The following is a 15,000-nucleotide window of genomic DNA, read 5'->3' as shown; positions in this document are numbered from 1 at the left end:
AAAATGGATCACCTTTGTATATGTAACCTCAAATTAAAAGATTGGTTTCAAAGAAGTGGAGTTTTGTCAATTGAAAGTGATAGATCATATATCTATATATTTTAAGATATTTATGTTTGTCAGTGAACGATTTTTAAGAACAATGTATAACCCGTCAAACCCATAAAAGTCCGCTTGCCATTTTTAGATGGTCGCTTAGCGACCGTCTAAGGTGGTTAATCTTAAATTCAGGTCGGTACGCCTTAGCTACTAGGAGCCCCATACCCGCTTACTACGCTTATCCGCGCGAGAAAGAGTTGTATAATTTATGCAAGAGGTTTGAGTTCTCCAATTATATTCATTCACAAATGGAAACAAGATATTACTATCGTGTTAAATGCAATAGTTTCGAACGGTGCTTTTATAGAAAAGAATCAATAAACAATTATCGTATTGTACGTGTCGCGGAGGAGATTGTTTATGAATGAATAAAATAGTCCACTTTCTGCAGCGTCTTCATGACGTAGTATGTTTGCTCAGTCCATTCATAATATGAGGCTATTAATAGATGCGCCTGTCGACAAACAAAGGAAAGTCCACGGGCGATAGCAACGCAATAGGTTACGCTCTCACATACACCTCAATGACGTAGTACAGGTCGTAAATTGAGGCTATTAATAGATTCGGAAAAAAGTTAACGCTTATTTATATTCTCAATTAATCAAACGTTGAAAATAAGTTCAACAATAACTTCAGCGATACGATAGACAAAAACAAAAAAAAAAGTTTCATAATCGCTAAACCCGAATATAACAAACAATTTATAATAATAATACGAATGACCTGTTTCGTAACCTCGTTCATGCTACTACAGCAAAACGTTCTTTGGTTCTCAGCAGATAGCGGCGATCTTTTGTATTTACGGGTGCTAGCAACGCAATAGTAGAAGGTTAGTAGAAGGTTTAGCTTGTTTATATTCACAGTTCTCAATACATAGACAGTTAGATATGAGTTCATCAATAACTACAGGCATACTATAGGCAACCTCGAAAATGCTTTATAATCGCTAAAATCGAAAACAACTAAATATATTATATTAAATATATTTATAACAATAAATATCTTTTAAAAATGTAGTCGGCGTATACGCTGACTTTGAAATAATGATTGCAATTTACTTTTCTAAATAAATAAATACAATTACACAAAAGTTTAACTATTGTGTTGTGTCTTTCACTGTAAGTTGCATATTCACCGCATGAAATGTGTATTAGCATTGTCAAACCACACATTAGTGTGAGTAGATAAAAATATACTACGGGAGAGCACTTCATATTTGTCCTCATATGCCTTGTTATGAGTATTTTTCTTCACTATCGAAATATATCGTATGTTGATATTTGATTTAAACGCAGTTTTCTTCCGACACATTTAAATCACTCGTCAATAGCGCCGTCATGCGAAAATGGGTCTTATGCGTTTCGGCAAGCGTTTGTTAAACCCAACATGTGCTTTTGCGCAGTCAGGCCATAGGCGATGCTTTCGCTATAAAATCACTCAATATGTTATGTTTCTTCTTATCAGAAGGAGAGATAGCTGAGTGGGCGATTACTAGTATATGATGGGCGCATATGGAATAAGACCCATTTTCGCATGACGAGGGTCATTACAAATCTCGTTGCGAATTGAAAATGCCACATTTAAGAACAATGCTTTTTGATAAAAAATTGAAATCAAAATTGCAAACTTGTTAATAATGGCAGCCTATCCACACATTAAGGAATGATTTCCAGACGTGCAGACCAAGTACGGCAAACATTGTGGTATGATAATCTTATCGTGACACTATACTATTTCGCGTATGATTGTTTTTTCATCTTGGAGGCGAAAGTGAAATTCTGCGAGATGGATTGTAACGCGCAATTGTAACAGGGCCACAATTTGTGTCGTTTGAGCATACAGAGAGTAGTCCGGAATTCCTTACACTGAACAGTGCTACATCCTTTGAATTGAGCACATACGCAGTGATGTAGCAAAAATTCAGAGGTTGTATCTCGAATCAGCTTATTAAATATTCGAAAATATTCATGCGTGTCTGTTGGCGTTTTGTAAAAGTCACTAAGATGAAAACTGAGTAAAACAGCTACGCCTAAAAGCGCATTAGTGCTCTATACCCATGTTTATGTAAGCGTTGTTGACATCGTGTGAACTGCTCGGGTAACAAGTAAAGCATTAACAGCAATGTTTATATTCTTTCATTCCTCCATATACAATATATGAAGATATTGTATATTTTGAATTTGTATATGGTAAAAATCAAAGTTTTATACATGGAAACTTTCATTATGAATTGATATTCTTGGCGAGATAGTTATTTGATATCAGAAAAAATATTCCTTAAATATGATGGTGACTACAAATTTTCTTTATATTAAGTTCTCATTACCATTTTTATCATACTTTCTATGCTTTCAGAACGTCCAAAAAGCATGCTGTTTTTATTTTGTCTAAGTTATTTCTCTGAAATAATAAGGATCGCCATGAATAAATTGTGAAAGACACGTACTACATACAGCTTCATGCCATATCCCTTACTCTCATAGTGTTGGCCGTGAAAGACACGTACTATATACAGCTTCATGCCATATCCCTTTCTCTCATAGTGTCGGCCGTGAAAGACACGTACTATATACAGCTTCATGCCATATCCCTTACTCTCATAGTGTCGGCCGTGAAAGACACGTACTATATACAGCTTCATGCCATATCCCTTACTCTCATAGTGTCGGCCGTGAAAGACACGTACTATATACAGCTTCATGCCATATCCCTTACTCTCATAGTGTCGGCCGTGAAAGGCACGTACTATATACAGCTTCATGCCATATCCCTTACTCTCATAGTGTCGGCCGTGAAAGACACGTACTATATACAGCTTCATGCCATATCCCTTTTTCTCATAGTGTCGGCCGTGAAAGACACGTACTATATACAGCTTCATGCCATATCCCTTACTCTCATAGTGTCGGCCGTGAAAGACACGTACTATATACAGCTTCATGCCATATCCCTTACTCTCATAGTGTCGGCCGTGAAAGACACGTACTATATACAGCTTCATGCCATATCCCTTATTCTCATAGTGTCGGCCGTGAAAGACACGTACTATATACAGCTTCATGCCATATCCATTACTCTCATAGTGTCGGCCGTGAAAGACACGTACTACATACAGCTTCATGCCATATCCCTTACTCTCATAGTGTCGGCCGTGAAAGACACGTACTATATACAGCTTCATGCCATATCCCTTACTCTCATTGTGTCGGCCGTCCTCATTGTATCGTGCCTTAAACCTTCAAGAAGTGCTGGACAGTGTTTGTTTCTCATTGTTTGAAGTTTTTATTTATTTGCTGTATATTAATGCCTATTACGACGATCTTTCTCACGATTTCCGGTTGTCATTTGAAAGTAGGTCATGTTTATTACTGTAAACGTATAGAAATTCGTCGGTATGAAATTTCGTGGTTTAATGAAAAACAGCTAATTATAATTAAACTTATCTTAGAACAACCAGAGTAATAACGAAGAATAATCTGCTAATGTGTGTTGACAGCAAGGCTTGTGATAAATGTGCACTGAAGCATGAAAGTGTTGCCGATGATTGTCGATAAGAGCGAATAAGCGGCGATCTTGTGGGTCCCCGATCACTAAATGCCATCAATGTTGTTTTGACAATATTTGCAATTCTCTGCTTAATTGGTCCCCTAGTAGTAACAGTTGAGTAATAAGGTCCCCAAAATACAGGTGTGAAAACCGTTATGCCTCTTTTAACTTTAATTGGCACTAATTGACATATGTGATAAATCTGCAAACTTTTAATTTGACGACGTCACGTAAAAGAGATTAATCGTTGATGTACAGTTTAAATTCCGTCTTTGATTTAAAAAGTATTATTACTCAAACACTTATCAAGAAAACAACATATTGTATTACCTAGCATATCTCAATCAAATATTTCATATAACTGAAAACAACGGAGAATGCCGGCAATGACATTCGGAAAAGACCGATTTCGGATTAAAAATATAAAAATAATCGTTGGTACTTGAATTCGTGGTTCAGCGGAACAACGAAATCCACGAAAACTCGTACCACACGAAATTTAATGGTTTTACAGTATATCAGGCCGATATTATGACTTCACATAATTGTGTTAGATTGTTTTTGGTTTACTAGTAGATTTATCATATGTTGTATAAGCCGCTTATCTGTGCAAAAAGTAATTTAAGAGAAACGTGAACGAGATTTTTGTTGTTCCATTCTGAAACTTTTTATAGAAAAAGAACATGAGCATAGTACCAAACCTTAGCAACCTATCAGAAGAGCCGATATTATGAGAAACGGTTTACATGATTCTAATAACTGCATAGAACTATGTTCTCGCCAGCATTTAGGCAAAATATTACCGACTTTAATGAAGTCTCTTTTGTTTTGTGCAAGAATACACATTCAACTATAGATTGACGTTTAAAACAGGTATATTTTTCAATATTTTCACTTAAAATATTTAGATGTTTGCATTAAGAGGGCCGATACTACGGATACACATGCTAGTTTGTCGATATTAAAACTTTAAAAGTCTTTCATGTTTATAATGTATCTTTTCTTAACTAAACCACCGAAATGACCACACAAAGGTCAATTTATTTTAAAGAAATAAAGAAACGTTTATGAAGATTCTCTCCAACTACACAAAGTACTTGTTCAGGGAACGGACTAGAGAATGCCTTAAGTGGGTTGTTAAGTTAGTTGGTCAGTGAATTAGGGGGAGGTATAGTGGTTGGCTGATATGTTAGATGGTCCATTAGTTCGATGTTTTTTTCGTCTGTCTATAAGGAACTATGAGTAGAAAATTGGACTTAAGTGGACTACTTTTTAGTGCGCAGTCTACAATACACTTGCTCTTTCTATTCTTGGTAATTAACAAACGATCCATCAGCTCACTTGACACTAATCCCGCGTTGTGTTCATTAAACTATTTTCATTAAGCCCATTACTTATTTTATATATGTATCTACCTATAAGTAGCATGTCGATTGAAAAAATGAGTGCTTCGAATTGACTTGTGACAAATGTATTTTTCCAGATTTGCGTTTATCTCATTCATTTTACAATCACCCTAGCAAAAGTGAGGGTTTTCTTTCGCGTCGGCATCACTGGCTGCGTTATCGGTTTTATTACCATTAGAAACCATCCCCAATGTCGCAATTGTATTATCATTTATGCCCTTTTAACGTAACAAATGCACACGATGAAATAATTTTATTCACCAAACATATGCGTTTTCCTCTTAATATGTAATGTAGCTTTGCGACGCAATGGTCCACGCGGAAGCGACATCCCACCACCGAAGAGAGGTTATCAATGATAAACAGTGTCCGCGTTGCTGCAGCACGGACTTCTGCAACGACAACTGCGAGCATCAGCTAAATATCACAGGTACTGTCATACACAATAATTTTAGTCGCGTTCTGAGAAAACTGGATACAATGCATGTGCGTAAAGTGTCGTCTCAGATTAGCCTGTGCAGTCCGCACAGGCTAATCAGGGACGACACTTTCCTGCTTTTATGACATTTTTCGTTTAAATGAAGTATCTTCTTAGCAAAAATCCAATTTAGGCGAAAGTGTTGGCCCTGATTAGCCTGTGCGGCCTGCACAGGCTAATCTGGGGCGACACTTTACGCACATGCGTTATGCCATCAGAACGCGAATAATTTAGGACGCGTCCTGGTGCACAACACCGATGAAACTAGATTTCTGTGCTGAACAATTTAGAGGTATTGTTTTGACAAGTTTAAGCTTTGTCAGAGTGTTCGTAACCATTTCATACGTATTGGTTTTGTTGCGAAATTATACAAAATGTAGTAGATTGTAGAGTGTTATATGGGGCTGTTCTTCATGCTGTTCATAGTATATGTGGAATGCTGATGCTAGTCAGACAATTTTTAACATGTTTAGACATTTTCATATTTCTGTGAAAATGTTGGCATCAGTGTGATGGAGATGCTTTCAATAGTACTTTTAATCACTTTGGGATATACACTGGGAATTTTAACCAATACTATGACTCATTCTGAATATAATGTAAATTTGACCTTATTATGTTAGAGATGTTCGCAATAGTATCGTGCATATATACAATATGACATTCTTATGATGTTTGCAATAATGTTAAAATAACATTACTTTGTTGAATATATTCAATATACAGATACAATACATTTAAATATACCCATACACTTTTGATCTTTCTGTTTCGAAAGCCACGACAGTCATAATTCTGACGCATCCTACTACTAATCCGACGCAAACTACAACACACCCGACGACTCCCCAAACAGCACCGCCTACGACTACACATCCAACGACTCCCCAAACAGCACCGCCTACGACAACACATCCGACGACTCCCCAAACAGCACCGCCTACGACAACACATCCGACGACTCCCCAAACAGCACCGCCTACGACAACACATCCGACGACTCACCAAACAGCACCGCCTACGACTACACATCCGACGACTCACCAAACAGCACCGCCTACGACAACACATCCGACGACTCAACAAACAGCATCGCCTTCGACGCAATCAACAGCTCATACGACGATCCAACCTGTAACACAGTCCACAGCTGCGCATTCGACGATGCACATAACTTCTACAGCCCAAACCACAAAAATGTCGACGACGCAATCAACAACTCATCTGACGACGACACATCCAACAACACGGATTACGACCACAACACCGCTGACAAAGCCAACTGCAACAACTCATTCGACAACACATCCAACAACACCGATTACGACCCAATCCACAACTAAACCTACGACCATGTCGACAACCACGATCAAAGCAACAACTCCTTCGACGTCACAGCCAACAACGACGCGGACCACAACAAAAATTACGATCCCGTCGACTACCACGACACCAGCAACAACTACGCACATATTTACCACGCCAACAACCACAGATCCAAAATGTAAGTACATGTTTTTATGCAAAATCCAGTTCAAAAATGCAAATATAAAGAAATATTTTATCGTGTACGTGTGCTCACACACAACTTCATGGTAGACACATTCGATAGATGATCGTTTGATCGCACTGAAGTCGGCGAAAATTAAGCAAAATGTTACATACACACAAACTGTCAGTTATTTTAACGCATTTATGCCTAGTGGACTCTCACATCCTTCTGACTTGGATCATTTATTTCCAAAATTAGGGATGTCTAGTATATTTATTTCTATATTTAGAATATTTCTTACAAAAATTCCTTTAAGCAAACAACGCAGACCCGGATGAGACGCCGCATCATACCTAGGGGGCTCGCAAACCCGAGGCCAGCGAGAAAGCTTGCTCGGTTGTCTCGTGAAGTTCAAAGAGCGGCGACGTAGAGTCGCTGTCGCCCCGATCGTTGTTCACCAAACACTCGGTCTAGACCAGTACTACTGGTCACTCTAGAACGCAAGTCTTCGTTCGCCCTGCACGGCGTCGAAGCGCGGGCCTCCGGCTGCCTCACGGCGGCCGCGAGTCGACCCGTCAGTGTGCAGACAAAAATTAGGTCGGTCAAAAGCTATTCATAGCTTATGTTATATACATGTTATTCTCATACCGACAATAAATAAATTTTGATTTGATTTGATTTGGCGTCTCATCTGGGTCTACGCTTATTGCAAAATCCTTTTTTCTAGACGCTATGCATAAATGGGTTAATGGCGATGTGTTGACAATGAGATAAAAATATCGTTTGAAATATCTGTTTAATCGCGCTTATGGGAACAATAAGATGGACTAGGTAACGATCTAGATCAAACGTGCTGAGGCTGTGCACTGCTCTTTCTCCCCCCCCCCTGAGGCTGTGCACAGCTCTTTCTTCCCCCCCCCTGAGGCTGTACACTGCTCTTTCTTCCCCCCCCTGAGGCTGTGCACTTCTCTTTCTTGCCCCCCCCCTGAGGCAATGCACTGCTCTTTCCCCCCCCCTGAGGCTGTGCACTGCTCTTTCTTCACCCCCCCTGAGGCTATGCACTGCTCTTTCTCCCCCCCTCTGAGGCTGTGTACTGCTCTTTCCCCCCCTGAGGCTGTGCACTGCTCTTTTCCCCCCCTCTGAGGCTGTGCACTGCTCTTCTCCCCCCCCCCCCCCTGAGGCTGTGCACTGCTCTTTCTTGCCCCCCCCCCTGAGGCTTGCACTGCTCTTTCTCCCCCCCCCCCTGAGGCTGTGCACGCTCTTTCTTGCCCCCCCCCCTGAGGCTTGCACTGCTCTTTCTCCCCCCCCCCTGAGGCTGTGCACTGCTCTTTCTCCCCCCCCCCCCCCCCCCCCCCCTCTGAGGCTGTGATCTGTACTTATCAGCACAAGAAGTATACTCATTGGATGAAATGTAATTAGGTTCGGCAAATAGTAATTGTCAAATGAAAATACTATGTCGAAACATTATAATAAATAGTCTTAAATCATTTGACAAACATAATTTTCTCAAATGTGAACGGCCTGGTCCGGGTTCAACTATGCTCCTTTTAACTGCACCTTGTATTCTGTTTGTCTTTCCTTAGCATGAGCATGATGTTCAACAAAGGTCTGTTTTATCGCGCTTGTCTCTACAATAAGATAAACATTAGACCACAATACGGTCAGTGTGGCCAATGCGATACGCATAGTGATAGATCGAGGTCTAAAGAACTGCTATTGACAGTGAGATGTGTATTAGTTTTAATCAAAGGTCTGTTTTATCACTTTTGTGTACATACAGCCGTACGCATAGTATCACAAGATCTGGTGTGTGTAGATAATGAGAAAATCACAATGTTTTATATAATACTTAATACTTTTAAACAGTTTTATCGGTATTTATTATGTAATATTCAAGCACAAGGTATAAGGATAATAGAGCAAAGTATACAGTACGCTTATCGAAAAATCAACCAAGATAAACATATGCGTCCAAATGTTACATTAGGGACAGCTACCCGTCAATTATATATTGCTTTTTGCAAATATGACTCCAAAAAATAACCGTAAACATAATACACCTACTTGTAATGTTTCGTCATAAAGCTTATGCACTATCATTGTATAACTACATGCTTTACATATTTATCAATATTCTTAAAGGTTTTACGTTTTCAAATATCTAAAATCAGTATTTAGTCATTATACAATCCAGTTTGTAATATAGGCTTAAATACTGAAGCAAGGTGCAACAAACATGATAATGCAATATGGTTCTTATCACACTAGTCCGTTTTGAACACATGCCATAGCATTAAAAACGTGTTTTGGTTATTTCTTCTGGCATCTTTGCAGCACTATTAATACACCGACACTGTTTTAAAAGACTTGCTTAGTTTTTATTTTAGTTTATAGTCCATACGCCGTAGATGTCCAACTCCCTATTATCAACCATATTCTTCTATTACTGTACGACACACACATCTCATTGTTTGGCATTTCGAGATTCTTTAGGGAATATCCGAATCTGGGTCACTTGGATCAAACAATTCGGTCACCAGGTCAATTTTAGATTTACCGTTCTAGAAGTCACATGTATGACTCAATATTGAATAAACGTGGTACGAATGATAATCTTTGCAAATCTAATCTGAATTGGTTTCAGGGTCAAATGCATTCAAACTAGACCAGTTGAAATCTTAAAAAAACGTAGTTTCTACTTTCGGAGTCCCATTTAAGACTTATTCTTGATGAAAAATTGTATAAGTGTTTATCTTGATTATATGTAGAACGAGATCGAATATGGGTAACGTGCCTTCAAAAATAGTTCACAAGGCCAAATCTTAGAAAACCTATTGCCAATCTTAGAGGCAAAATGTATGACTCAATCATGATGAAACTTGATCAGAGTGTTTATCTCAAACAATGTATTGGCCAACTTCGAATATGTGTCCCGATCTTTGAAGCTAGGGCGCCAGGTACACTTTTTGAACTTCTTACCACTCACGTCTTAACGTTTATGACAACGGCTTGATAGAACCTGTACATAATGTTTATCCTGGTAATATTTTGGCCGAGCTCAAATATGGGTCACGTTTTTATAAACATAAGTTCCACATGTATAACCCTAACAAAACCTGGTTGCCACTCTACATAACACAAAGTGAATCAAGTTCTATGAAACCTGGTCAGAATGTTTATGTTGACAATATCTGAACATGGGCCCCGTGCAGCGAAACCTGGTCACAAGGTAAAATCTTCTAAAAATTCTTATTTCTCAAGAAGAAACATTTATGACGAAGTAAGTGAAACCCGTTCAGAATGGTTCATGCTGATTTAATTTCTTATCTACGTTTAAATCTGACACAGGGGCGTGCAAAACCAAGTTCACCATACCAAACCGTTAATAAAGTAAAAACTCTTTTTTTTAATGTAACTTAGTAGGAATGTTTATATTGACAATATGAGGGCCATATTTTAATCTGGGTCAAGTGGGGACAACGCCTAGATCACCAGGTCTTCAACAATTGTTGTCCCTGAACTTAGATAAACGCTTAAGAGCAACCTTGACCGTCTTGTTTAGATTACCGTCGTCCGACAATATTCGTAATATGTAAATTAAATATCAAAACTACATAATATGTTAAATCTCTCAAAATGAAGTACCTACACAGTGCCGTTAAAGTGTATCTGTAGCGTCGGATCAGACATAATAAAATATGAGCCGCGCTCTGTGAAAATGGGGTTTAATGCATGTGCGTAATAAGCCTGTGATGTCCGCACCGGCTAATTAGAGACGACACTGTTCGCCTAAACTGGATTTTTGTAAGAGATTTTCTTGAAACGAAAAATAGCATAACAGCGGAAAGAGTCGTTCGTAATAAGCCTTTGCGGACTGCACAGTTTAATCTGGGACGACACTTTACGCACATAAATTAAACACAGAGCATTGCCCATATCTTCTAGAGTAATATGAAGACATAAGGATTTACAAAAAGATTAACGTACACATTCATTAATAAATATATATCCATCTTTATCTCGTGGCCGTCAAAATAAGGCATCCGCTGAATTTCATAAAAACATATCTCGACAACTTATAATTAGCAATTAGATAAAACCAGCATTATAATTATCCACTATTGATAGAATAACAATTTAGACAACCATAACATACCAGCTTATGACACTGTACCCTGACATGTAGATGATCAGCGGTGTTGTTTTACTGCAATAGTAATGCATATGAGCACGCTGAAAGTATAACGCACTTTATTATATGTACTTAAACAAAGATATTTTTTTAAACTTTGAAGATATGCAATTATGATGCAATAAATAAAAAACCTAAGTCAGAGAAACAAAATAACTTCTCTTATTTATACAATACCGACAAAAGTAATGTTCAATGGCCTTCTTTGTTAATATTTCAAATATATATTGTCATACTCAAAATACCCTTCATGAAAACTGACTAACAGCAAATGGTTTTAACTGCCACTTAGATGGCTTACTTATTTCGACAAATCGTGACAGTCGCTCTGCTTTCTTACATAATATTTACTAAAATGATTAGCGCTACACACAACATTACACAAAGTGGAATCGGTTAGATACGTATATACACCGTAATGATACATCATGTTTGAGGACTGTTTTATTCATGCATTGAGATAAATGTAAACTATTTGTTTAGACCAATAGCGGCATTGGCATTTGGTAGAGCCAGTATGTTATCTTGAAAACGCTCAAAAACTGGAGATTGGACCGGGACCTCATGTTCTCCATGCGTTCACCATATCTGTTAGTAACCTAATAGCATTAAGACGGGTTACTGTTTGCATAGAATAAATCTACACGGACATCTACTCTTTTGTAGACGAATGTGAATCCGACGACTACGTTTACGACGTTGGTCTCAATCTGTGTCTGAGGTTCTTCACTGACCTGAAAAACTATACAGAGGCCGAGGACAAATGCAAGTCTATTAATGGAACGCTTGTGGTAAAAGGTAGGTAAACATCGTTCAGGCAGAAAATAATTGCAAGTCTTTTAATGGAATGCTTGTGGTAAAAGGTACATAAACATCGTTCAGTAGGACAAATGCAAGTCTATTAATAGAACGCTTGTGGTTAAAGGTAGGTTACATCGTTTTCAGGACTAAATACTTTGACGGATTCCCTACGATAAAGATGTATAAATGGGAGTTGACATGAACATGAATATCTACCTCTACATTACATTAAATTTTATATCAGAATGTTTCTTTCATTTGAATCAATTTTGATTGAACACATAATGAAAAGAAAGTAGTGGAAAGAAATTGTTGTAAAATCCAACATATTTGTAAATGAACCAATGGTGCTTTGTCATATCACTGTTATTCAGCACATGACAATTTAAATGCGTTTTGTCATCAAATCACCCACTGGTTTTATATTAGAAACCCATGACTTATTAGAGACATTAATCATCACATCATTTTTCTAATGTAAGTACTTCCATTGTATTTTCATTTGGCATTTTTTTTATCTTTCATAAATTGATTATTTTAATGAGACATTGTTCCAATAACATGCTCGAAGTTCTATGTAAGATTGTCTCCTTCTTATATTGTAAAAGTTTGTCCATAACACAATTTTTCAATCACTTACTGAATGCGTGTAATGCCAAGGACGATAATTCCATCTGTTATTGACTTACTATTTCCAAACGACGTTTTTCAATCAATAATTGAAGTTGATTTCATGTTTATTTTTTCCCAATTACTAATTTCAACGGGACACTTATTCAATATGTAATTGAAAAAGCATTTAAATGCGATATTTTCCAATTGATAATTAAGTGGGTATTTCCATTGGAAATGATTTCAATCACCAATAAAATGTGAGTAATTATATGGCAGATTTCTTCCTTCTGCTATTGAAAAGTATTTCAATAGGATATTATTTCCAATCACTCATGCGTATGTTTCTATGGAATAGTGTCACCATCTGTAAATGAATGAGTTTGCGTATGGTATATGTTCCAACCACTAGAAAAACATTTTTTTCGGCGTAGCTGTATTAAGCCAGCTTTTCACCTTACCTGACCTTTGTAAGTGTCCAATAAAATTCAAATAAATTTTCCCGCGGCTAGGTACGAATGAATACACTTCATTTATTCCATTGGCTGATTTGAGTATACCACCAGAACACTGGAAACATATCCGCGTCTTTGTAACACTGTTCTACTGCATGAAACAATTTTATCTCTATTGAATTGGCTTAATAGATATAACAGTTTTACACTCAATTCTCGACATCGATACAGTTTGTGCGTGCACCTTTTATTTTCATAGAATTACCAGCGCAAAAGCGTTTATACTTAAAGGCTATGGTCTCATATTTAGTACTTACTTCCTCATTCCTGTCAACATGTAAACATGTAAAAGTATAAAAAGCAGTGGAAGCGAGGCATCACTTTCATGGATTGCATTTCAACCCGCGAGGTAGAGTTTATATACAGGTCATCATCGGAGTTCGCGTCCAGTAAAATAATCGTTATGTAATAAAGACGCTATCCGTGAACTAGGTGACCTGAAATTTTCTTTAGACCAGAAATATGTTAAATGAAGATATTCAGCAATATAATTATGGTATTTCAATTATAGATTCTTAATGTGTTTTCAACAATACCATGATAAATATTATTTTTGATTAATTTAACAATAATTATTCCACCATATTGACTAATGTTTTAAGCATGAGCGCGATGATTTTCGATACTGTTAATAATCGAATCAAATGGCAATGCCCGACAAACCACTAAAACAGGTTTGTTCGAAGAACGCGCCTATAATTACGGATACTTCGCGTGTGACCGGTTAAGTCATATGTTTTAATTCACTTCCATTCTTCTTTTGGTTTTCTGTTTTTTTCTATACGTTTATGACCAGCAAAATGTAATAATGTAAAATAAGCCGCGAAAACTCCGCGTAACATCCCGTACTGCGTGTGATGCAGCTAAGAACTGCGCAGAAAAAGACATTCGCTATCCCTGATCTCATTCATTGAACTATCAGCACCGTATATCTTTTTTTAAAGATATTTCTTGTAATTCCTATTAAAGATTTTCCATAGAAAAATCTATTTGCTGTTGAACCAGTATTTCCCAGGGTTTTTTCCAATAATATATGTGTGTGCTTTTTCTTTGTTTAATTGCATGAAGATGTTTATGTTAAATTGTTCCGATCATTCATTTAATTTGTGATTTTAGGTGATGGTGACCAGAAGATGAAGGATGTTCTTTCATTTTACCAGAAAGGCAACTGTAAGTCGTCAATAGATGTTACACAATTGAATTAAGTCGAGCCTTCGATTTTAAATGACCGAAATGATAAACAATATTCTACCATTTAATGTAGTTTTCAATCGTATAAATATATTTACGGAATTCACAATGTTATTTAAATAATGATATAAATATGTAAACTTATAATGATGTAACATTCATTTAGTTATCTGAAATATAATTGCAGTTTTATTATTTTAAATGATCTGTTTAATATTGATACTAATCACAGCAGCATAAACACAACCCCAAAAGAACATTTAATAACACATAGAAGCAATTTAGCGAACGTTTTTTGTATAGAGAGAGAAGCACGAAAATTGTTCAAATCTTGCTAAAATGCATAATGGCCCCTTTAGGCAATTGTCGATACTTTTAGGTTATTTTTTTTGGATATATTTTTCAACAAATAAATGCATGCTTGAATAGTTGTTAAACTTAAATAGCGTTATATAAAGCAGACATGGTGCATTCTAGATAATTATGATAAAAATGACCTACTGTAGACGTATACTCTTTCTACCATCTATGTCAACTTAAATATGGCATATATCTCACAAAAGCACATAGGAAAACCATCAAACGTAATAATTATATTGTCATTCGAGTCACGAGTCATAAGCAATGATAAGATGTGTACCGGAAGTTAATTGAATCTAATTATTCAA

At 37.1% G+C, this 15,000-nt stretch overlaps 1 protein-coding gene across 1 annotated transcript in view; it reads left to right on the top strand.

Annotated features, from left to right (window-relative positions):
- Positions 1–15,000, top strand: part of LOC127850595 (uncharacterized) — a 35,730-nt gene that overhangs the window by 15,079 nt on the left and 5,651 nt on the right. Inside the window, exons 8-13 of the mRNA XM_052383727.1 lie at positions 5,349–5,481; positions 6,308–6,391; positions 6,509–6,547; positions 6,626–7,033; positions 11,880–12,011; positions 14,258–14,311. Coding sequence (XP_052239687.1) covers positions 5,349–5,481; positions 6,308–6,391; positions 6,509–6,547; positions 6,626–7,033; positions 11,880–12,011; positions 14,258–14,311 — 850 coding nt within the window. The remainder of the gene's footprint in view (positions 1–5,348; positions 5,482–6,307; positions 6,392–6,508; positions 6,548–6,625; positions 7,034–11,879; positions 12,012–14,257; positions 14,312–15,000) is intronic.

Source organism: Dreissena polymorpha, chromosome 11, assembly GCF_020536995.1.
Source record: "Dreissena polymorpha isolate Duluth1 chromosome 11, UMN_Dpol_1.0, whole genome shotgun sequence".
Classification (NCBI taxonomy): Eukaryota; Metazoa; Mollusca; class Bivalvia; order Myida; family Dreissenidae; genus Dreissena; species Dreissena polymorpha.
The sequence above is the reverse complement of the archived record's forward strand: the minus strand, read 5'-3'. Positions and strand labels throughout refer to the sequence as shown.